Raw genomic sequence first — 22,802 nt, 5'->3', positions numbered from 1 at the left:
AAAAAAAAAAAAAGAAATATCCTGCTGCCTCTGCTTCCTGCCTCAGCTTCAACAACCCCCCCGCCCCCCCCGAGGAGCCAGGGGTTGGGGTTCGTCCTAGAAACCTTTTATTGTGAAGGTGACACCCGAGGGGGGGGGGTGTGTGTGTGTCCCCAGGAACATCAGAGCAGCACCCTGCGGGGTGCAGGCAGGTCCCAGCGCTGGGGGCTGCACCCCCAGCCCCCCCCGGTGCAGCGGGCCCCCCCAGGGCAGCAGTGACGGCCGTCGGAGCAGCAGGAGCCCTGTGGAGACATACAGGATGAGGTGGGGGGGAACAACGACACTGGGAGCGTGATGCCACCAAATCCCCCACCCTGGTGCACCCCCCGTCCACTGACCTGCGTGAAGGGGCAGCACCCCCAGGAGCCCCCCCGGCTCCGGCAGCACCTCTGCCCGCGGCGGCAGGAGCGGGCGGCGTCGCAGGGCACGGCGGCACCCGCCTGGGTGCTGGCGGCTCGCAGCGGGGCGGGTGGGAGGGTGGGGGTGCGGAGGGGGGGTGAGGGTGCCCGCAGCAGGGGGGTGGGCGCCATCAGCTTCTCGCAGCTCTGGGCGGCCACGTTGCAGGTGTAGCCCCGGGGGCAGCAGTGCTGGTGGTCCCGGCAGCAGACGGCCTGGGGGGGGGGACAGGCTGGGCTCAGCGGGGGACACAGGCAGCCGGGTCCTTGGGTGCCATCCTGACCCCCCCCCCCACCTCATGTACCCACCCTCCTCACGCCCAGCAGCAGCCCCAGGGACAGTGCTGGACCCTGTCCCCAACATGACACGGGGGGGGGTGGCACAGAGATGAAGGTGGTCCCATGTCCCCCACCCCAGTCCTGTTTGTCCCCAAAGGGCCACACCCCACAGTCCCACCCTGCGCCAAACGCCCCTATTCCATCCCCAACCCCTTGTGCCCTGGTGCAGACACACACAACCCACAACCCCCCCCCCCAATACTCGACCCCCAGCCCCCCCCCCCCGCAAACCTGCTCCAGCGGGCAGCACCCCCAGGCGCCTGAGCTCAGCCGGCAGCACGTGCTCCCCTGGGGACAGCTCGTCGCCTCGTCACACCGCACATCCCCCCCCCTGCCCAGGGCTGGGGTCTTCTGCACCCAGGGCTGGCGGCCCCCCCCCTCCTGCAGGCAGCTGCCCGCCTCGGGGTCGCAGGTGTAGCCCTGGGGGCAGCAGTGCACGTGGTCGGGGCAGCAGACGGCCTGGGAGGGGGGGGGGGGGGGTGAAGGGGGGTCAGAGCCCAGCCTGCACCCCCAGGGACCCCCAGCTCCAATCCTGGGGACCCCCAGGGGAGAAACTGTGTCCCCACCTGCCTGTTCCTGCCCTGCCTTGGCCCCTGTCCCCCCCCCATCCCAGCCTGATGCCTTCCTCCACCCCCCGCCGTCCCTCTTGTCCCCCCTGCAGTGGGACACACAAAGTTCCCCAAGCATCCCGGTGGCCTTGTGACCCTTCATCACCTCCTGTGACCAGATCCCCAAACTGGTCCCAGTTAGCAGAGGGTGTCTGGCAGGTGCCCAGTAAAGGGGCCTGGTGTCAACCACATCCCCAGGGACATCAAAGGGGGTGAAGCCCAATGTCTGGCCTTGTCCCTCCTGGGGGACAGGGGACATGAGCCATTGTCCCTCCCAGGACACAGGGACACCTGCCCCATGCCACGGGAGGTGGGTCTGTCCAGGGGACAGGAGGTGGCAGGGCCCTGCTGAACGCCCCCATGTCCCCAGGGCTGGTGCTCCAGCTGCTCGTGGCCCCTCGAGCTGTGTCCCCCCTCACGGACACCCCATGACGCCTGGTCTCAAGTCCAGCCCTGGCCCTTCAGCCTCCTGAGGACCCCAGCATGTCCTTGTCCCATGTAGGGACCCCCTGTCCCCACAGAGGGGTCCCCCCCAAACCTGCTCCAGCGGGCAGCACCCCCAGGCGCCCGAGCTCAGCCGGCAGCACGTGTTCCCGTCGGGGCAGCTCGTCTCCTCGTCACACTTCACGTCCCCCACCCGGGTCAGGGCCGGGGTTTTCTGCACCCAGGGCTGGCGGCCCCCCCCCTCCTGCAGGCAGCTGCCCGCCTCGGGGTCGCAGGTGTAGCCCTGGGGGCAGCAGTGCACGTGGTCGGGGCAACAGACGGCCTGGGGTGGGCAAGAAGGGGGGGGTCATAGCCCAGCCTGTCCCCCCAGGGGCCCCCAGCTCCAGGCCTGGGGCCCCCAGCTCCAGGCCTGGGGACCCCCAATGGACAAACTGTCCCCACCTGCTTGTTCCTTCCCTCTCTCTTCCCTTGTCCCCCCATCCCAGCCTGGCACCATCCCTCTTTGGAGGGTGGTCTATGGGGAGCCCCCGCCACCCTCATTCCCCCCCAGTAGGACAAGCCCAGGGAGCATCCTGGTGGACTCCTGTCCCTTCACCACCTCCTGCCACCAGATCCCCAAACTGGTCCCAGTTAGCAGCGGGGGGCTGGTAGGTGGCCAGCAAAGAGGCCTGGTGTCACCCCCATCCCTGTGGGACATCAGGGGTGAGAGCCCTGGGCTGGCCACATCCCTCCTGGGGGACAGGGGACACCAGCCCCTGTCGCACCCAGGGCACAGGGACATCTGACCTTGTCCCACCCAGGGGAACAGGGGACATCTGAGCTTGTGCCCCCCAGGGGAATCTGCCGTCATCCTTCAGGGAGCAAGGGGACATCAGCCATTGTCCCTCCCAGGACACAGGGACACCTGCCCCATGCCGCAGGAGGTGGGTCTGTCCAGGGGACAGGAGGTGGCAAGGCCCTGCTGAATGTCCCCAGGGCTGGTGCTCCAGCTGCTCGAATCCCCTCGAGCTGTGTCCCCCCTCAGGGACACCCCAGGTCTTAAGTCCAGCCCCGTGTCCCCCACACGCCTGGGTGCACACACCCAGCTCCCTCACCCCGCGCTAGGGACCCCAGCATGTCCTTGTCCCATATAGGGACCCCCTGTCCCCACAGAGGGGTCCCCCCCAAACCTGCTCCAGCGGGCAGCACCCCCAGGCGCCCGAGCTCAGCCGGCAGCACGTGTTCCCGTCGGGGCAGCTCGTCTCCTCGTCACACTTCACGTCCCCCACCCGGGTCAGGGCTGGGGTCTTCTGCACCCAGGGCTGGCGGCTCCCCCCCTCCTGCAGGCAGCTGCCCGCCTCGGGGTCGCAGGTGTAGCCCTGGGGGCAGCAGTGCACGTGGTCGGGGCAGCAGACGGCCTGGGAGGGGGCAAGAAGGGGAGACTGAGCTGTCTGCACGCCCAGGGACCCCCAGCTCCAGGCCTGGGGACCCCCAGGGGACAAGCCGTGCCCATACCTGCCTGTTCCTGTCCTGTCTTGGTCCCTGTCCCCCAGCCTAGCTCAATCCTCCCTTTGGGGGGGGTATGGGGACCCCCTCCTCACTCTTGCCCCCCTCCTTGCAGTGGGACACACAAAGGTCCCCAAGTTTCATGTCTGTTCATCACCTCCTGCCACTGGACCCCCAAATTGGTCCCAGTCAGCAGCAGGGGTCTGACCGGAGGGGGCCAGCAAAGGGGCCCAGTGTCACCCCCCACACCCCTCATGAGACATTGGGTGGTGGGGGCTCTCCTTGTCCCTCCCAGGGGACGGGTGACATCTGCCCTCATCTCACCCAGGGGACATCTGCCTGTCCTGAGGGGTGACAGGGGACCCCTGCCCTTGTCCCTCCTGGGGAACAGACCCCCCCCCTGCTCCCCCATACCTCCTCCAGCGGGCAGCACCCCCAGGTCCCCAGGCTGAGTTGGCAGCACGTGCTCCCATCGGGGCAGCTCGTCTTGTTGTCACACTTCACATCGCGAGCTGGGGACAAGGGACTGGTCAGAGCTGGCATGTCCCCCCGCTCCCCAAGCTGGGACAGGGGGGGTGGTTGCCCTCCCTAGGGGCGATGGGGGGGTCCTCACCTTTGGGCAGCAATGCCAGGGGCTGTGCCCAGCCCCGAGACGAGGTGCAGGTGGAGCGCTCCAGGTCGCAGGCAGTGCCCTGGGGGCAGCAGTGCTGCCCGTCGCTGCAGCACACGGCCTGCCCGCGGAGAGCCCGGGTCGGTGCCTGCCAGACCCCTGCCCGCGCGGCCCACGCTGCATGGCACGGGGTGCCCCACGCAGGGTGCGTGGCATGGGGTGTCTGGCACTGGGTGCCTGGCATGGGGGGTGCTCAGCGCAGGGTGCTCAGCGCAGGGTGCCCAACATGGGGGACTGGGGACAGGGTGCCCAGTATGGGGCAGCTGGCGTGGGTGGCCACTACGGAGTGGCTGGTGTGGGACACTGTGCCCAGTACTGGGTGGCCAGCATGGGGTGCTTGGGATGGGCTGCCTGGTGGGGGGGGGTCTCATATGGGGTGCCTGGTGTGCGGTGGTGGGCGTGGGGTGCCTGGCATAGGATGTTTGGTACAGGCTGCCCAGCGCGGGGTGCCCAGAACAGGGTGGCTGGTGTGGGGTGTCCAGAATGGGGTGCTCGGTGTGGGGTGCCCAGTGTGGGGCCAGCACTCACGTTTTGCAGGGGACAGCAGCCGTACTGCGCCGAGGGCAGCTGGCAGCAGGTAGCACCGTCGGGACACGCCGAGCGGCCATCGGGGCACAGCACCTGGCGCAGCGCGACTGCGGGGACAGGACAGCGTGACTGTGCCCCCTCCCCGCCTCTGTGTTCCCTGCGTGGGGACAGCAAGGGACACCCCACCGCTCAGAGGGGGACACCCCTTACCTGGTCCTGGGGGCTGGCGCTTCCAGGCGGGGAAGGTGGTGCCCAGGGGGACGTCACCGGTGGGGGACAGGCAGCGCCCACGGGTCAGGTCGCAGACAGTGGCGTGGGGACAGCAGTGCACCTTGTCGGCACAGCAGGAGGCCTGCGGGTACCGGACCCGCTCGTCACAACTGTGGCCACACGATGTGTCCCCCCGAAAATGTCCCCGTGTCCTTGTCCCCCCACCTGTCCCCGTACCTGGGGCATGGGGCAGCACCCCCAGGCGCCGCTGGCCGTCACGCAGCAGGTGGCATTGTCGGGACACTCGGACTGTCCGTCGGGACAGGGGACAGCATGGGGGCCTGCAGAGAGCAGGGATGGGTGAGGGACCCCCCATGTCCCACCCCCTAAGGCCCCCCATGTCCCCCCACCCACATGTGGTCCCCCCAGACCTGGGGACTCGATGCAGGATTTGCTGTCGGCGCTGCAGCGGGACCCTCGGGGACAGCAGTGGTGACCATCAGCACAGGGGACTCCCTGGGGAGAGAGGAGGAGGGGGGGTGGGAGGGCAGCTGGGGGAAACCCCCCCCCAAAATGGCGGAGAGGGGGGGGGGGAAACTGAGGCACGGTGGGGAGGCTCACCTCCGGCAGCGGGCAGCTGGCTCTGGCGGGGCAGGACGCGCCATCCTGGCACAGCGCCGCACTGCTGGCGGGCAGGACCTGGACGGGGGGGGTAGGGGGGGTTACCCACTGGTGGGGGCACTCCCTCTCACCCCCCTCCCACACCCCCCCGGCCCTGGGCACTCACCGGGGTGGCGGGGCACGGCTGCCCGTCGGGACATGGCAGCCAGGCGCCGGCTCCGGCCAGGGCCAGCCACAGCGGCAGGAGGGTCCTCATGGTGCTGGGGGCACCTGTGGGCAGTGGCTGCCCCCCCCCGGCACCGCCGTGCCTCAGTTTCCCCACTCACCAAAGGTTTGGGGGTGGGAGGGGGCAGGTCCCTGGCCTGGCACCGCCTCCCAGCTTTTGCTTCCCCCTTCGGCCATGTGTTGGGTAAGTCCCGGCCCCCCCATCCTCACCCAGGGCCCCCCCCACCCCAAAGGGTGCACCTCAGGGTGCCGGGGGGGGGGCACCCAGAGGCGCCGGGGGGGGCCGCTGCGGTGTCTGACACCCCAACCGCTGCCCGCAGCACCCCGATAACATCTCCCTGCGGCGCAGGAAGCCAGCACCGCAGCCGGGGGGGGCAGTCCCCCCGGCCAGCACCCATGGGTGCCAAGGGCTGCCCCAACCCCCCTGTTGAGTCCATCCCCCCCCCTCCCTCCCCCACCACCCACTTCCACGATCACTTTCACTTCCCTTTCCCCACGTGTCATGACCCCCCCCGCCCCCCTCCCTGCACCTGTGGGTGCGTGGCTCCCTCCCGCGAGTGCCTGCACCCCATGGGAGGGGGGGGGGACACGCTCCCCGCCCCCAACCCCGGCTCCCACCCAGGGGGGAAACTGAGGCAGACCCAGGTCCCACAGCCCCCTCCCCCCCCGCCGGGATGTGCCATGGCGGGGGTCACCGCTCCCGATGTGGGACCCCCGAGCTGGGGTCAGGGGTGTCCCCAAGCCCTCGGTGTCACTGCACTGTCCCCCCCCACCCCCGGGACCCCCCGCAGGGAAACTCAGGGCCCCCAGAACCCTCCGTGACTCCTAGTGCCCCCCAGTGCCCCCTACTACGTCCCAGCGCTCCAAGGGACTCCCAGTGCTCTTCAGGGAGTTCCAGTGCCTCCCAGTACCTCCCAGTGCCCCCATAGCCCCTCCGTGGCTCCCAGTGCCCTCCAGTACCTCCCAGTGCTCCCACAGCCCCCCCCGACTCCCAGTGCGCCCCCGATTCCCAGTGCCCCCCAGGGAATCCCAGTATTCCCAGTGCCCCCTGTGACTCCCAGTGCCTCCCCTGTACCCCCCAGTCCCGTCCGTACCCAGTCCCGGTCCCGGTCCCGGTCCCGGTCCCGGTCCCTGTCCCTGTCCCAGCCCCGCCGCCAGGGTCGCGGTGCCGGCCAACCGCAAAACCCCGCCCCCCGTCTCCCATTGGCCCAGTCCCCTGCCCGCCCCGCTTCTATTGGCCGATTCGCGGAAAGGGGGCGGGTAGCCCCGCCTCCTCACCCCTACCCCTTACTCCCGCCCTCCCCGTCACGTGACGGGGGACACATGACCGCGGCCCCCGCCCCCCGCGCAGGCTGCGGTGAGTTTGCGCGGCCTCAGCGCGGGGCGGGGGCATCGCCCCACGGCCCTGGGGCGGGCAGCACCCCAGCACCCCCACCCCAGACCCTCCCCAGAGCCCCCAACCCCCCCCCCCTCCACACACCTCCCAACAGCCCCCCAACACCCCTCCAACCCCCCCAAATCCCAACCCCGCAATCCACCCAGCCCCCCAAGTCCCTTCTAAACCCCCCGACCCCCCCTTCTTCCCCCTCCTCCACAAACCCCCCAGCGTTTCCCCCCACCAATCCCAACTCCCTGCAACCCCCTTCCAAACCCACCCCCCCCCCAAACTCCCCACAAGCCACCTCCAAACCCTCCAACCCCCCCCAAGCCCTCCCCGACATCACTGCCAAACCCCCCTCAAACCCCCTCAACTCCCCCCCGGCCACTCCGAACTCCCTCAGTCTCCCCCAGATCTCCCCAAACACCCCTAACCCCCCCGCCAAACCACCAAGCCTCCCTAGATGCCCTCTAAATCCCCCTAAACGCCCCCAAACCCTCCGTAAACTCCCAGTCTCCCCCCGTGAGTCCCTCCAAACCCCCTCATCCTCCCCCCACTCCCCCCCGAGCCAGAAACCACAGAGCCAGGCCAGACCCAGAGACCCCCATGATAGGGGGGGGCACACGACACCCCGGGGGCTTTATTGCCAACGAGGGGTGCCGGGGTGGGGCGGGGCGGGTCTCAGATGGCCGACTGCTCCTGCCGGAAGGCCTCGGTGCCCGGTGGCCGGTCGGTCTCGGTGGCCATGGCAGCTTGGCGCAGAACCGCCATGTGCTCCTCGGCGGCCGCCAGCGAGCGCTCGACCCAGTGGCGGGCGGCGGGCTGGCGGCAGGCGCTGCGGGTCACCAGCACCAGGTGACTGACCGACAGCAGCAGTGCCGCCGCCCTGCGGGGACATGGTGGCCTGGTCACCCCCTGCCCTGTGTCAGGCAAGGCGGGGGGTGGCTTTGCCACCGAGAGCGTGGCTTGTGCCTCAGTTTCCCCACTTGCAGCACAGGGGTGGGGGGTGGGGGGGCCATCCTGTTGGGTCACCCCGCAGTGGCTGTCCCCAGCTATGTGGCACTGGTGGTGTCCCCGCCCCGCTTGCCATGGATGTCCCCCCACCCAAGGAGTGTCCCCGTCCCTCCCAACAGCGTCACCTCGCGTCCAGCAGTTTGGGGTCCAGCGGCGGGTACATGGATCTCACCACATCGTCCACCCTGCCAGCGGAGATGGCGTTAACCCCAGGGGACACCCCCCCATCCATCACAGCCCCCCAGAGCCCAGGGACCCCCCTCCGTCATCACCTGGGGCTGATGCGTTTGGCCACCACAATGATGTCACCCAGGCTGGCGGGGGACTTCACGCGGGCGCCTGAGCCCATGGTCATGGCCACCAGCTTCTCCGTCAGTGTGTGGCAGATCTGGGGGACACGCACACACACACAGAGACACAACGGGAGTGGGGCCAGGGTGCTCAGTGCCACCGGTGCCACCAGTGCCACCCCCTGGACTCACCTTCAGGATGGCGATGCAGTGGGACACCAGACCGCTGTGGAGAGGGAGGAGGGGGTGAATATGGGCAGACACCACCACCACTCCCCCCACCCCCTCAACCCCATGTACCCCCCCTCCACCTGCCTGCCCACACCCCGTGTCCCCAGACCCTTGGGGACATTCCCACCCAGAGACCATCCCTTGAGACCGGCCATGGCTTGGTGACCCCCAAATCTCTGCTACCTGTATCCCATGATGGGGGGCTGGCACTGCAAGGGAGTCCCCCGCAATGGTGTGGGGGACACAGGACACGCTGGGGGGGGGACAACACACACTTACGAGGCATCCTCGACCCAGTCCTCGTTCTCCAGGATGGCCTCGATGTGGGGGTTGGTGATCACCACGTCATCCAGCTCCAGCTCCGAGGGCTCCGACGGTGTCTCAGTGGTCCCCATCAGGTCCACAATGGGTCTGTGGGGTACACGGGGGACATCCCCGGGGACAAGGCCACTTCCTCGGGCTCCGCCCCCTCCCCAATGCCCTGATGATGCTGGACATGTCCCAAGCATTGTCCCCAGCCCATGGGGTTCGGGGTCCCTCCCTGACCCCCTTCACCCGGTGGGGACGGGGGCGATGCCACCCCCGCGGGATCACTCACTTGGTGTCGTAGTGGTGCCGGAGGTCTTTGGGGTGGCAGTACCGCTGCCGGCAGACCACCACCAGCGCCACGAAGGACGCCAGGAAGATAGTGGCCAGCACCCCGATGGCCACGATGACAACCGTCTCCATGGCTGGTCCCCGCCGGGGGGGTGGCTCAGGCGTCTGATGCCATCCTGGCACGGCGGGTCTGTGGTGATGGGGGCACCAGGAGACGTTGGGAACGCTGCGATGCTCTTCTCCCCACCCTGCAACCCAAAATGCCTGACCAGGACTTGGTGTCCCCCACAGACGGATCTCTGGCCCAGGGGGGTCCTTCCAGAGGCAGTGTCACCCCTGGGGGGGGGACCAAGGGGAAGGGGTGATGCGGGGTGTAGCAGGATTGGGCCATGGTATGTGGGGGGCTGTCCCCATCCTGCCCCCACAGCCATGGTGACATGGGGCAGGAGCTGGGGTCAGGAGAGTGAGGTCTGGGGCATATGGGGCTATGGGGACCCCCAGAGCCTGGTCCCTATGGGCCATGGGGACCCTCACAGCCAGTCTCTATGGGGACCCCCAGAGCCCAGTCCCGATAGGGCTATAGGGACCCCAAAGCCCAGTCCCAATGGGGCCATGAGGACCCCCCAAGCCACCCCCGACACAGCAGCGGGGCCTCCGAGTCCCCGTCCCCACGGGCAGGACACCCGGCTATACCAAGCCCAGGGGACACCGGCCTGGGGCAGAGCCACCTGGGACCCCCGTGTCACCTGGGGTGGGGCAGGATACCCCATCCTGCCGGGGTGGGGGGCACCCAGCCCTGCCCTCCCTACCTGCTGCCAGCCGGGAGTCACCGCCGGGGACGGGGACGGTGCCACTTCCGCACCGTGCGTGCAAACACCGCCAGCTCCTGACCTTTACACCCTGACTAATAGCAGGGCCCCCCCACCGGGGAGGGGAGATGGGGGGAGTGCCAGTTGTGCCCCCCACAACCCTCCAGCCCTGCTCCCCAGCACACACACACCCCCTCCCAACTTTTTTTTTCCCCTAAATCCCATTGAATTTTAAGCCAGGTTTAGTGATTTGGCTTAAATTTTCCAGGCCGGGTGCACTTGTCCCCACCCTCCCCACCACGCAGGGCTGGGGACAGTGTGGGGGGGGACATAGTGGCCCTGTCCTGCCCCCATTTCCCACTGCGATTAATGCCTTAAGAGGGATTTTGGCCACCAAAGCCGGTTTCTGTGCCGTAACCCCTTGGTGCCTGGTCCTGGGGGGGTGACAACCCCGGGGGGGTCCCCACCCTCTGGGCCGGGGCTGGGGGGGTCCCTGTCCCCAGTTGGGTTGGGGTCGGATCCTGCCTGTGCTGGGGAGGTCTGGTGGTGGCAAGGGGAAGTGGGGGGGCCTGAGAGGGAGGGGGGCTCGCTGCTGGGGAGGTCTAGGGGGGGGACTGGAAAGGTCTGGGAGGGGGTGTTGCTGCTGGGGGGGTGTCCGGGGGCTTCTGTGAAGCTCGGAGGGGTCCGCTGCTGGTGGTTCGTCGCAGTCCCGGGTCCTGCAGAGCCCCGGTTGCGAAGGGGGGGGGGGGGGGGGGGGGCGGGACGGGACTGATGGGGGTCCCCCATGGCCCTCGGGGGGGTCGCTCCGGGGGTCCCAAGGCGGGGGGGTGTCTCTCTGGGGTTCCTGCACGGCTCTAGGGGGGGGCATCGGTCCCAGGGGTCCCCTCCAGCCCCGGGGGTCCCGTACGGCCGCGGGGGGGGGAGCGGTGGGCGGGCTCCCCGGGGGCTCCGAAGGGGCGGGGGGGGTGATCGCTGCGGTGAACCCACACGGCCCCGGGGGGGGTCACTCCGCGGGTCCCGAGTGGGGGGGTCGCCCTGGGGTCCCCTCCCGCCCCGCGGGGTCGCGCTCCCCCCTCGACGGGTCCCTGCGCGGGACCGGACGGAGCGGCACCCTCCCGCCCCCCCCCGGCCCCCCCCGCACCTGGAGCCGCTCCGCGGCGGCCGCGCACAAGATGGAGCCGGGCGGGGGGCGCGGAGCGGGGCCGCAGCGGGGCTCTGCCCGGGCTCTGCCCCCGCCCGCCCCCCCGGCACCGCCCCCGACCGCCCCCGGGACCCCGGCCCGGCCCCGCCCGCCGCCCCGCCCCGCCCCGCCCCGCCCGCAGGGGCCCGAGGTGTCCCCGCGGGGACCCGAAGTTTCCCCTCCGTGTCCCCGCTTCGTGTCCCCACTGCATCCCAAAGTGTCCCCATCGGGTCCCAAACTGCCCCTGCTGCGCACCCCCAAGCATCCTCTTGTCCCCCCCAGGTATCCCCTTGTGTCCCCAAACCCCCCCTCTCTCTGTCCTGTCCCCGTTGTGTCCCCTTGTGTCCCAAAGTGCCCCCGCTGCACCTTTGAAGCATCCTCTTGTGCCCAGTGTCCCCACCGCACCCCAAAGGGTCTCTGTCATGACCCCTCGGGGCCTCTTGTGTCCCCAAGTGTCCCCACTACATCCCAAAGTAACCCCACCACACCCCAAAGTGCCCTTGATGTGTCCCCAAGTGTCCCTGCTGCATCCCAAAAGTGTCCTCTCTATATCCCAGCCATCCCCACCGTGTCCCAGACCCCTGCCATATGCTGACCTGACCCTGCTGTGTCCCAAAGTGTCACCACCGTGTCCCAAAACATCCTCCTCATGTCCCTGCCGTGCCCTTTAGTGTCCCCCATTGTGTCCCAAAGCATTTCATTTGTGTCCCTTACTGTCCCTTTTGTGTTCCGTACTGTCCTACTTGTGTCCCAAATCGTCTCAATCACGACCCAAAGTGTCCCCACCCCAGAGGGGTGACTCTGGGTGACGGGAGCTCATGTCACCTGCTCCCTACCACATTGCTCTCAGCATCCGTCCCCACGGCCTGTGGTGACACTTGCGATGACACGGGGTTTGCCCAGGAAAGGTGTCCCAAAGCACAGGGGACATGGTCACCACAGTGACCAGCTGTCCCACCGCTCTGGGGCTGCTGAGGTCACCTCGTCCTCGTGAGGCACAAAGGGCACATCTTGTCCCCAAGGGTCACCCCTGTCCCTGGGGATGTCCCCGTGCTCTGCCAGCGACACCTTGTCCTCGCGGCTGAACGGGCTCTTTATTCGGGAACACGGCGGCGGGCTCCGGCCGCGGCACAGCCCGGCTCCTCCCTGTCCTTCCCGCCAGTGGCACCGTCCCCGCGGGCACTGCCTGTCCTCCGTCCTCTCATCCCGGGGTCTGTGCCACTGGCCTTGGCCAGCTGGGGACCGCAGGGCTCCATTGTCCCCTCTTGACTGATGGGGACCCCCCCAAACCCCACCCGCCCCCTGGGGCTCAACCTCCGTGGATCCGGCCCCAGCGGGAGCGGGTGGCAGAGCAGGACGGGGTGCTTGGGGTGCCCTCGGCTCCCGCACCCGTCCCTCAAGCAAGGCCACTGCGCCGCCCTTCATCGAGCCCGCGATTGCCACCACCCATCGTCCGAGGTGACACATGGCCAAGTCCTTCCCTCGAGATGCCGCTCCTTCATATCCCCACTGCTGGGCTTGTCCCCACGCCTGTCCCTGGGGGGTTTTAGCCGTCGGGGAAGATGTAGCTGTACTGGTTGAGGATGTGCTCCACCACCTGGTTCTGGAAGACCATGTGCATGGCCATGTTCCCCTCCTCGCTCGCTGGCCGCAGCAGCGTGGGGCCAAAGACGATGGCGATGCTCTGCACCGACATGCGGTTCTCCTCCTTGTACTCGATAACCCTGCGGGAACGAGGGATGGTGTCACCCTGCATGTCCCCAAACCCAAGTCCTGTCCCCTCTTCTCACTACCAGGTTGGTTTTGGGGGGAGTGAGACGGGTGTCACCTGCAGAGGTGGTGGAACAGGACCTTCATGGTGTCATGGTGGGCAGGCGGGAGGGAGAACACCAGGTCACGGATGCACCGGCCCCGCCTGGTCGGGTCCTGCATCTCTGCAAAGGGAGGGGAGACACGGTGGGGTGCTGGATCCATCAGCTGGAGCATCCGTCCCCATCCCTGTCCCCATCCCTACTCCATCCCCATCCCATCCCTGTCCCCAGGCCTCACTGATGGCAGCAATGAACTTGTCGAAGTGGCTGAAGGGGACAAGTGGCTCCGGCAGCTCCCGGAAGAAAAGCTTCAGCGCCCCGGTGACAACGTGGATGTCCTCCCAGCGCCCGTCATCCAGGTCCAGGTGCTCATCTGCAGGGCCAGGACAGCACCTCAGGCACCCCAGGGATGGGGCAGGGTCCCTGTCCCCTCCCCTCCCCAGCCAAAGCCCCTTCGCCCTGCCCTTGGAGAGGGTTTATAACCCCTTTGCCCCCCCTTGTCGCCGCGGGTGACCTTACCGTGCTCCACTTTGTAGCGCAGTTTCTGGACGGTGGCCAGGTTGCCGCTGACCCGGTACAGCCCGTCGATGTCCAGGCCTGGCAGAGGATGGTGGTGGAGATGGGGGGGAAAATTCCTGGTTAACCACAGCCCGCCCTGGGATGTGACACCAGCCACCAGTGAGGGAGCTCTGGGTACCCATGTGTCCCCACCATCCCCTGCAAGGTGCCCACAGCCGGGTGGCACACGGTGACAGTCACCGGTATGGTCGTGCCTGTGCTTGCAGAGTCAGCACCGGGATTCCAGAGACAACTCAACCACCACACTTCAGCTTTACCCAGAGCTGTCCCCATCCCCATGCTGCCCGTGTTGTCCCTGTCCCCAGGCCCCGGGGCAGTACCTCTCCTCTCCACGGTCTGGATGCACTGCAGGACAAAGCGCGGCACCGTCCCCCGCTCCCGCTCGCACAACGCTTGAAGGGAGCAGCCGAAAACCTGATCTGGAAAAACCAACGGGGACTTGAGCATGACTGACTGACACCAAAAGGATGCCCGGCAGCAGGGCAGGGGTAGGGGACGTGGTTGGGGACATCGCAGAGGGTCCCGTTCCCATGTGGGTGGAGGTAATGGGACATGCCCCAGCCCATCACCGTGATGTTGGGTTGGGTTTGGGCTTGGTCCCCCAGCCCTCTGTCCCAGCTCCCTCCTTGGATGTCCCCACCCACCTCCCAGCCTGGGGACACCCCGAGGGGACTCAGCCCCATCCCAGCACCCACCCTTGATGTAGCCCCGCTCGCGCAGGGACTGCAGCGTCGGCCGCCTCTGCAGGAACTTGCGGAGTTTGTTCCGGACTTTGCTGGAGTCGCTCTCGCCGCTGGCACTGCCCATTGCCTGCCCAGCCACTGACGGTGACAGGACATGGATCAGTGTCATCCTGAGGGACCGGGGTGCTCCTGGCATGTCCCACCACCACGGGGAGCTGGGGACACCCTGGGGTGGCCACCCCCACCCTGCCCCGTGGCTGGTTTTGCCGGTGCCACTGTGGTGCCCGTCCCTGTGCCAGGATCCCTGAGCTCACCTGCCCTCTTCTCCTCGCTGCCCCCCAGCTTCTCCCGGGAGCCGAACTCAGCCCCGCTTTCGGCATCCTCCTCGCCGGGGAGGTCGGTGCCCTAAGGAAGGGGCAGCGTCAGACCCCCGTGCCCGTCCCTGGGGTGGCAGGGAGGGGCTCAGCGGGCGCCCGCTCACCAGCCTGCCGATGCTGTCGGCGATCGCCTTCTGCCAGGCAGCGATGATCTGCTCCGAGTCGTGCTGGATGAGGAACTCCGAGCCCTCTCGTGTCTTCAGCTGTGGGAGCGGCAGGCGGTGGGGTTGCCCACATTTAGCCACAACCCTCTGGCTTTGGGGGCCAGGTTGTGGCTGAGAACAGCACCCAACTCATTACACTGATGACTGCTGCCATGTGCCAGTGAGTGGGGTGGCTGGAAACCTCCCCTCCATGGAAAGCCCAAGAGGAAAACCCCTCCAAGAGCAGGGATGTCCCTTGGTGACCTGTCCATGCCCTTAGGAAAGTGACAGTGGCTGGCAGCACAGCACGTCCCCTTGCTCCCAGCCTGGGGACATCAGGGCATGTCCTCACCACCTCCGCTGCTGGTGAGATGAACCAGGCGGGTGCTGGCATCGCCACCACCCCAAGACCATGCATGGACCTCGACAAGTGACCGTTGTCCCCCCACTGTCACCCAGCTCACCTCCAGGACGTGCTTCTTGCTGGACTTGTCCTTGCCAGCCCAGGCAAGGGTGGCCCCGCGCAGCTCCACCGTGTGCTCGGGGGTGGTCAGAGTGCTGGGGTGCCGCTGTGAGAGCAAGGGGACAGGGTGGCACCTCTGGCACCCACCCGGAGGTGATGGGGACACCGGGGCCCTGCTCTGTGGGGAGTCCGCAGGCTTTCCTCCTTCAGAAAGGCAGGAGTGGCCAATGTCCCCTGTGGGACACCTCCATTCCCCCCCCCCCCCCCCCCCGCATGGCACCGGTGTCTCTCTGCAGGACCAGGACATGGTGCTGCCGCTGTGGGGTGGGTGTTGTGGCCGCCAGCTTGGGGACAGCTGGGCCCTACAGCTGCCATCACCTTGTGGGACACCCCAGCCCTGCCCGGGGACCCCAGGAATCTTCAGCTTTAGGGTCCCTCTTGGTGAGAGCACCATGCAGGAGCAGCGTGACTTGGGGAAAGGAGTCGGGGTGGCTGTCCCCAGGGAGGGGACAGTCCCTTGGGGTTTTCACAGGGAAGCGCAGCTGACTCGCTTGCTCTCCCCATGCCCTGGGTTTTGGGGTGCTTTGGCCACGCTCCCCCTCCATCCAGCCCCTCTCTATGCCCGTTTGCCAGAAGGGCCCCCCCAGACAGAGCCCTGCACCCACATCCCAGCGGTGGAGCCAGCACCGCGTCCCCCATGCCCCCCCGCCGAGGTCTGTCCCCTCTCCTTCCCCTGCTGCCCTCGTCGCAGGGTGTTGCAAGACCCTCAGCAGCTTCTGCATCCGCGGGGGGGGAGGTGTTGGTTCAGGCATCGCTTCCTCCCCGCTCGCCCTGACGAGTTCCGCGCACTCGTTAGATCCCCTGACACCCCGCGGCCCCCTCCCACACAGGGGGAGCGTGTGGCTGCGAGGGGAGGTGGGAGCACACGCGTGCCAGCGTGCGGTGACCCAGCTCAGTGCTGCGACGGGTCCTTGTGCAGGGCGCTGGGCCTGTCCTGTGGGTCCTGGCTCCCTCCCATGGGTCCTGGCCCCATCCTGCAGGTGCTGACCCCATCCTGTGGGTCCTTGCCCTATCACATGGGTGCTGGCCTCATTCCATACGTGCTGGTGCATCCCACGGGTGCTGGTCCCATCCTGTGGGTGCTGGTCCCATGCTACAGCTGCTGGCCCCATCCTACAAGTGCTGGCCCTGTCCTGTGGGTGCTGGCCCTGTCCTGTGGGTGTTGGCCCTGTCCCATGGGTGCTGGCCCCACCAAGGACGTTGGGGTCTTACCAAGGCACCGGCAGCTGAGTGCTTGGAGTCCTTGAAGAAGGTGAGGATTCCCCCCTCCAGCACCGTCCAGGAGGAGCTCCAGTTCTTCCTGGGGAGCAGAGAGGGGGGTCTTGCAGGGCGACAGCATAGTCCTTGTCCCCTCTGCCCCCTGGGACCCCCTTCTCTGGTGGTGGGGGACACCGGGACGTGCTTACCGGAGCCGCTTCCCTCTGTCCACTGTCCTGGTCCGGTTGAGCACCCCGGCTTTTTCAAGGCTTTTAAACTGGAAAGCAAAGCATGGGGATGGGGTCAGCTTTGTCCCCTGCCCTCCCTGGTGCCAGGGTGGGGAAGGGCTGGCAGCCCTTTCCGTGGGTGTCACCTTCTCCTCCTTGAGCCCCAGTGCAGGTGGCATGGTGCTGTGCCAGGCAAAGAGCCCGCTGTCCTGGCTGGAGCTGCTGCTGGCCCGGTCGTGGCGGCTGCCCAACGGCACCTGGGGAGGGAGGGGGTGGGTGATGCTGTTGCTGATGGATGGGTGCTGGGCTTTGCACCCACTGCACCCCACAGCCCCCGCCCTCTGCTTCTGCCGCCCCATGAGGATGCTCTTCCCCTGGCAGACACCCCTCTCCCCATCTTCGTCCCTGTCCCAGTCCCCATCCTCACGCCTGCTCCTGTCCCTACTCCCATCCCTGTCCGTACACCCATCCCCACCCCCGCCCTGTCCCTGTGCCCGTACCGTGTCGGAGGTGAGGTGTTCAGGGCCGAACAGGGATCCCTCAGAGAGGCTGTGCCCATACCAGCCTGGGGGTGAGCCCAGCTCCTCGGGGCACCTCGGGGACAGAGAGAGAGTGGCCCCCTGATCGTAGGAGCCCACAGGTGAATAGTCCTCCTCGGGATAACCCTGCAGCTCATCTGGACACAGGTTGGGATAGTCCGTTTCTGGAGTGGGTGGCTGGAGAGAAGAGCCAGGTCAAGATCTTGTGTCTCACCAAGAGCATCCATATCCCAAAGCTGTGGCCAGCCCACATGGGGGCTGCCCCACCTCCACCATCTCCCTCCCTCTCCCTCTCCCTCTCCCTTGCCCTCACCCTCGCCCTCTCCCTCTTCCTCTCCCTTCCCATCCTTGTCTCCATCTCCATCTCTGTCACCATTTTCATCTTTATCTTGGTCTCTGTCCCCATCCTCATCTCCATTCCCATCTCCATCCTCATCTCCATCTCCATCATCTCCATCTCCACCATCTCCATCTCCATCTCCATCATCTCCATCTCCATCATCTCCATCATCTCCATCTCCATCTCCACCATCTCCACCATCTCCACCATCTCCATCTCCATCTCCATCATCTCCATCTCCATCTCCATCTCCACCATCTCCATCTCCATCTCCATCCCCATCTCCATCCCCTCCACATCATGCCCGTGCCCCTCTGGGTGCTCACCCTCTGCTCCATGGGACTGTACCGTGTCACCCCAGGGTACATATCCCCGGAGCTGCCTCTGTGTCCCGTGTTGGGGGGGTCCCACGACGTCTCACCTGTTACCGAATTATAGAAAAAAGCCTGTCCGCTGGCTTCATCCATGTACTGTTCCCACTCAGGAAACTCCGGGCTGTGGGCGAGCGAGGAGGCGGGAGAGGCGACGGGACTCACTCCATCTTCTGCCTGCCCAAAGGGACAGTCCCACGTGGTCTCGCCCGTCACCGGGTTATAATAAAACAAATGTCCACTGTCCGTATCCGTGTGGGTTTCCCAGTCCAACACAGAGCTGCTGGGCTCCTCCGGGGCCGAGTCAGCGGCTGCGGCTTCTTCCCGCAGCTCCTGGATGTTGAGGTAGGTGGGGGTGGGCAGCTCCTCCGGGTCCTTGCGCGCCTGGAGGGGATACGGGTGGGTGACTCGGGTGCCGCGGTTGGCGACGGGTGCGGCGAGCCGTGGGGCAGAGCTGCTGGGGACGGTGTTCCTGGGATGTCCCTGCCGTGGGTGAGGGGCCAAGGAGCACGATCCTGCCCTGCCCCGGCTGCTGGGGGATCCCATGGGGCAGGAGCTGCGAGCGATGGGTGGGCAGTGGAGGAGGGCACCCACAGCACCCACATGGGCAGTGAGCACCCAGCCGGCAGTGGGGAGGAGCGTGCAGCCTGCGCATGTGGAGAGGGTTTGGTGTTGGGACATCGTGGTCCCCAGTGTCAGCACCCACCAGTACCCACATCACCCATGTCACCTGCACCCCCAGGATCTGCGCCCGGGGCATCATCATCGGCACCCGGCACTTGCACCCACACTGTCAGCACCTACATCATCGGCACCAAAACCACGGACACCCCCAACATCTGCAGCCCCAACACCACCGACACGCCCCTCCCCTGCACCCCCAGCCTCTGCACCCACCTCACTGGCATCAGCACCCCGGCACTCGCCCCACACCACCTGCATCCACACATCAGCACCCTCAACACCGGCACCCTGGGTCGTCTCCGACACCCACATCAACTGCACCCCCAGGCTCTGCCCTCACCAAGCAGCACCCAGATCATCTGCACCCTCACTGCCAGCACCCACATCACCGACACCCGCACCCACATCACCAGCACCCAGACCACCAGCACCCACAGCCCCTGACACCCACCCCAGCACCCAGACCCCGCCAGTGAGTGGAGCCAGGTGCTGAGACCGACAGCCCCATCACCACATCCCCAAATGAGGCCCTGAGCACCCCTGGGGCAGCTGCCTGGCTGCTCCTGCTCCGGGGGGAGCTGCTCAGGGTGGGGGCACATGTGCCCTGGCACCGGGTGGCCGCAGGCGGGTGGCTGTGGGCGGGGAATCTCCTTCTGGCACCCTTTGATCTCCCCAGTTTTACAGCCCCTGAGCCTCCCTCCAACGGCCGCGGGGACAAAGTTTCCCAACCCCAGCCCTGCCCGTCAGCCTGGAGTGGGGGGAACAGTGGGTGGAGTGTCCCTGGGGTCACCCTGGAGCAGAGGGGGGCACTGGACTGAGTGTCCCCAGAGACACCCTATCACCCTCCCCCCTGTCACCCCACCGCCTCCCCACCGCAGCGAGCGGGGCCGGAAACCCAGTGCGAGAGGCCACCCTCATCTTGGGGACAAGGGGCATGGGGGTGACAGTGGGGGGCACCTGGCACAGAGACCCCCTAGCACCTCCCTCACTCCCATGGGTGCATCCCCGGGGGTTTTTCTCCCCCTGGGGTGTGGCTGAGTGCCCTTTGCCACTTTGGTACGGGCATCTTGGCACCCACTGGTGCCCAGTGCCACCTCTGTGGCATAAACCCTCAGGGGAAATTTGGGAAGGAGCTTGGAGGGCGGGAGTGACCCCACAACACCCCCCCCCCCCCACCCGCTGGGTGCACTCATGGGTGCTGCCTACCTTCCCCAAGTGCAGCAGGCGTGACACCCGGCTGCGGGACCGCTGCAGAGCACCCGATGCCCGGTCACCCATCTCGGTGGGCACCCCCCGGGGTGGGGGGGCTCAGCCAGAGGGGCACCGAGAGGCTCCGGGGAGGCCGATGGCGCCCTGTGTCGGGCCCCGCGCCAGCCGCGCTTCCTGCTGGGGTTCGGGGAGCGGAAGAGACGCCTCCGAGCCCGGTGCTTGGCCCCGAGGCGGAATTGGCTTTTTTTGGGGTTGTTGTCACCCTGTCTCCCACCACTCATCACGTGTCACCTGCTCCAGCAAAGCCAAGGCCAACCGAGGATGGAATCGCACCGGGACGATGCTGGGGATGCAGCCGGGAAAAATCCCCCCAAATTGAGGCTGGCATCGTACTGCTCCACCAGCAATAGCTCGGGGATGAGTCGGGGGGTTCCTGCATCCCCCCAACACCAGGATCACCCCGTCCCAGTCACCGAGGTGGGAGATGCACACGGTGCCCAGGCCGAGGCCCCACCGCTGCCGCCGGTGGTTTTGGCACTGGTTGGGTTTAGGGGTGATGGCACCAGGTTTGGGGACCACCCTGGGTCCCTCCCAGCGGGGATCGGTGGCTTTGGATGTGCAAAGAGCACCAGGGGTTAATCGTGCACAGTTGGGGGTCACAGGGTGTAAAATGGGGTGTAAAATGCAGCCTCCCCCCCTCGCCATCAGGACCCCCTTTCCTCTGGCAAATAACACCCCCGGGCAGCACAACCCCTCGAGCTGCCCTCACGGGACACCAGGGCTCAGGGTGCTGCAGTTCCTGGGGTTACCACAAAGAGAGGTGCTGGGGTGGGAGGGGACAAGGACGTGGGACCCCCCCCCTCTGCCGTCACCGTCTCACTCCACTGCGCCCCAGCCCCTGTCAGCGGCAGGTGAGCAGCCAGAGGACACCCCCCACCCTTGGGTGCCCCCTACAAGAGGGGTGCAGCAGGGACCCCCGGGGGGGAGGGCTGGAAAGGGCCCCTCACTACTTACTGGTGTGGGGCGAGCGTGGATTTTGGGGTGGTGGGGCGCCTGCCTTAGCTGGGGTGCACCCTGCACCCACCTCCGGCACTGGGTGCTGCGCTCAGGTGAGACACCCGCCCCGGCAGGGAGGAGCAGCTGCGCTTCCCTGTTAACCCCTTTCTGCCTCCTCTCTTCCCTGGGAACGCTGCTGCGATGGGGGGTGGGACTCCCCAAAGACCCCTGGGTGGCACCAAGCCCCCCCCAGGGACTGTGGGCACCGCTGGGCTCTGCACCCCAGCGGGACACTGCTGTGGAGGAAGAGGAAGGGGAGGTGGGAGAACCCAGGCATGGCCGTGAGTGTGGGGAAACTGAGGCATGGTGCGGGGGGGGGGGGGGGCTGAGCATGGACAGTGTTTGGGGTGGGTGCCCAGTGTGGGCGTCACTCGCCCCCTCCAGCTGGTAACTGCTGGCAAACTGGTACGGGAGGGGGTTGGCTCACAGGTTTGCCCCATGGGCTCAGCTCAGTGGGGGGCACACAGGGGGTCCTGGTGGTGGCAGCAGTGCCAGGGAGCACCTGAGCGTCACCCTACCCTGTGCTGGGGGTCACACGGTTGTACTGGGGGCACTGAATCAGGAAGGGGACCTGGGCGCCCCCCCCCCCTCCCCCCAGCCCCCTGCCACACTCAACCCCCCCAGCGCTGCTTTTGGGGACAGCACAGGGGATGTTACCGTACCTGAGCCGCATGGACGGACCCTGGCCACCTCCTGGCCGTGTCCCTGTCCTTGCTGGGGGTGTAGAGGGTCTCAGAGCAGCTCTTGCTGAGTGGGTGAGTGTGTCCCGGGGGGTCCCCATGCGATCCTGTGGTGGTGGCACCGCGCAGGGCTGGCGTCACCCGTGCCAGGTCATCCAGGGAGTGCGAGGGTCGAACGGGCTCAGCGGCGTGGGGACTCAGCCCCGGGGGGACCCGAAAAGAGCTGAGTGCTGGCGGCGAGTCCCTCTGCGGCACCGAATCCCTCCTGGTCACTGAGTCCCTCCAGGGCACCGTGTCCCTCCGGGGCACCGAGTCCCTCCTGGTCACCGAGTCCCTCCTGGGCACCGTGTCCCTCCTGGGCACCGAGTCCCTCCGGGGCACCGAGTCCCTCCGGGGCACCGAGCATCCTCCGGGCGGCTCCTCCGTCTCGGCGGCGCCGATGAACCGATACTCGTAGGCTGGCAGCTGCGTCAGCGCGGCTGGATCCGTCCTGGCGGGCCCCGGCGGCGGGGCGTTGAGCGGGGCCGGGGTGGCGATGGGGGGCAGCTCCTTCACGTACTGGGCAGGGATGTAGAAGGGCCGGGTGTCCCCGCTCCTCTTGACGTGCCACCAGTGGTGGTTGGTGCGTTTCAGCAGGACGTAGCGCTCGTTGGGTTTGATGGAGACCAGGGTCCCGTCCTTGGCTCGGTACTCGAAGCCGTATTCCACCAGCACCAACGCCTCCTCCGCCGGCACCGCCGCCTCCATGGCCACCCCGGCACCTCTGCCTGCGGGAGACGGCGAGGGGCAAGGGCTGATGGCAGCTCCCAAACCCTCTTGGGGCACGTGGGGACCCCGGGCGAAATGTGTTGGGGGGTCCCTGTCGAGCCCCAAGCCCATGTGGATGTTCCCCAAACCACCCGAACCCGCCTGAACCAGCCCTGGGGTCGCCGCCATCGTCCTCGCCCACCATCCCCAAACCCCTGAAGTCACTGAGCCCCAAGTGTCTGAGACTCTAAAGCCACCGAGCCCCCAAATCTCACCTCCGGCCGGTGGTGGGGTGCAGGCGGGGTGGTGGGGCGCGCGGCGGCGGGTCCCGCTCGTGCCTGCGCCGGGCTGGTCTCGACTCGCCCCAGTTTCCTGCCAGCGTCTCGCTGAAAGATGGGGCCGGGCTCCACACCAGCGCTGGGTGCCCGGCCCCCGGCCGGAGGAGAGGGGCGGTGGGGACCCCCCTGTTTCCTCCCCTCGGGGCGGGAGGGAAGGGACGATGGCGGAGGGGACCCGCTGCCGCCCGGTCGAGGAAACGGCTCCTCGGGAGGTTCCTGCTGCAGGAAGGGCCCT

The 22,802-nt window shown here is 67.4% G+C and overlaps 3 protein-coding genes across 6 annotated transcripts; all 3 read right to left on the bottom strand.

Moving 5' to 3' along the window:
• Nucleotides 1-82: 82 nt before the first annotated feature.
• On the bottom strand, nucleotides 83-6,743 carry GRN (granulin precursor). Its single transcript, XM_074927016.1, has 14 exons — nucleotides 6,659-6,743; nucleotides 5,506-5,622; nucleotides 5,340-5,417; nucleotides 5,150-5,234; nucleotides 4,956-5,059; nucleotides 4,719-4,860; nucleotides 4,509-4,615; nucleotides 3,924-4,041; nucleotides 3,725-3,822; nucleotides 2,995-3,222; nucleotides 1,920-2,147; nucleotides 1,005-1,232; nucleotides 378-650; nucleotides 83-281 (listed from the first exon to the last, which is right to left on the bottom strand). Exons 2-14 carry the CDS (start codon nucleotides 5,593-5,595, stop codon nucleotides 162-164), a joined length of 1,899 nt encoding a protein of 632 aa, XP_074783117.1. The 5' UTR covers nucleotides 5,596-5,622; nucleotides 6,659-6,743; the 3' UTR covers nucleotides 83-161.
• Nucleotides 6,744-7,544: 801 nt separating this feature from the next.
• On the bottom strand, nucleotides 7,545-11,137 carry TMEM98 (transmembrane protein 98). Of its 4 annotated transcripts, none has more exons than XM_074926752.1 (7): nucleotides 11,025-11,137; nucleotides 9,076-9,322; nucleotides 8,757-8,888; nucleotides 8,439-8,472; nucleotides 8,229-8,344; nucleotides 8,082-8,141; nucleotides 7,545-7,828 (listed from the first exon to the last, which is right to left on the bottom strand). In XM_074926752.1, exons 2-7 carry the CDS (start codon nucleotides 9,204-9,206, stop codon nucleotides 7,624-7,626), a joined length of 678 nt encoding a protein of 225 aa, XP_074782853.1. In that variant the 5' UTR covers nucleotides 9,207-9,322; nucleotides 11,025-11,137; the 3' UTR covers nucleotides 7,545-7,623. The 4 variants fall into 4 exon arrangements, with proteins under 4 accessions (XP_074782853.1, XP_074782855.1, XP_074782856.1 ...); XM_074926754.1 differs by having other exon boundaries at nucleotides 9,076-9,264; nucleotides 11,025-11,126; XM_074926755.1 differs by lacking the exon at nucleotides 11,025-11,137 and adding an exon at nucleotides 9,884-10,036 and having other exon boundaries at nucleotides 9,076-9,264.
• Nucleotides 11,138-12,214: 1,077 nt separating this feature from the next.
• On the bottom strand, nucleotides 12,215-22,638 carry ARHGAP27 (Rho GTPase activating protein 27). The gene is made up of 16 exons (XM_074926578.1): nucleotides 22,505-22,638; nucleotides 21,465-22,249; nucleotides 17,809-18,237; nucleotides 17,104-17,319; nucleotides 16,750-16,860; nucleotides 16,586-16,653; nucleotides 16,392-16,479; nucleotides 15,121-15,225; nucleotides 14,618-14,716; nucleotides 14,451-14,541; nucleotides 14,149-14,274; nucleotides 13,774-13,872; nucleotides 13,394-13,471; nucleotides 13,113-13,247; nucleotides 12,892-12,997; nucleotides 12,215-12,787 (listed from the first exon to the last, which is right to left on the bottom strand). The coding sequence occupies exons 2-16, from the start codon at nucleotides 22,227-22,229 to the stop codon at nucleotides 12,610-12,612; spliced, it is 2,694 nt and encodes an 897-aa protein (XP_074782679.1). The 5' UTR covers nucleotides 22,230-22,249; nucleotides 22,505-22,638; the 3' UTR covers nucleotides 12,215-12,609.
• Nucleotides 22,639-22,802: the final 164 nt, after the last annotated feature.

This window comes from Athene noctua, chromosome 25 (genome assembly GCF_965140245.1).
Source record: "Athene noctua chromosome 25, bAthNoc1.hap1.1, whole genome shotgun sequence".
In the NCBI taxonomy this organism is placed as follows: Eukaryota; Metazoa; Chordata; class Aves; order Strigiformes; family Strigidae; genus Athene; species Athene noctua.
The sequence above is the reverse complement of the archived record's forward strand: the minus strand, read 5'-3'. Positions and strand labels throughout refer to the sequence as shown.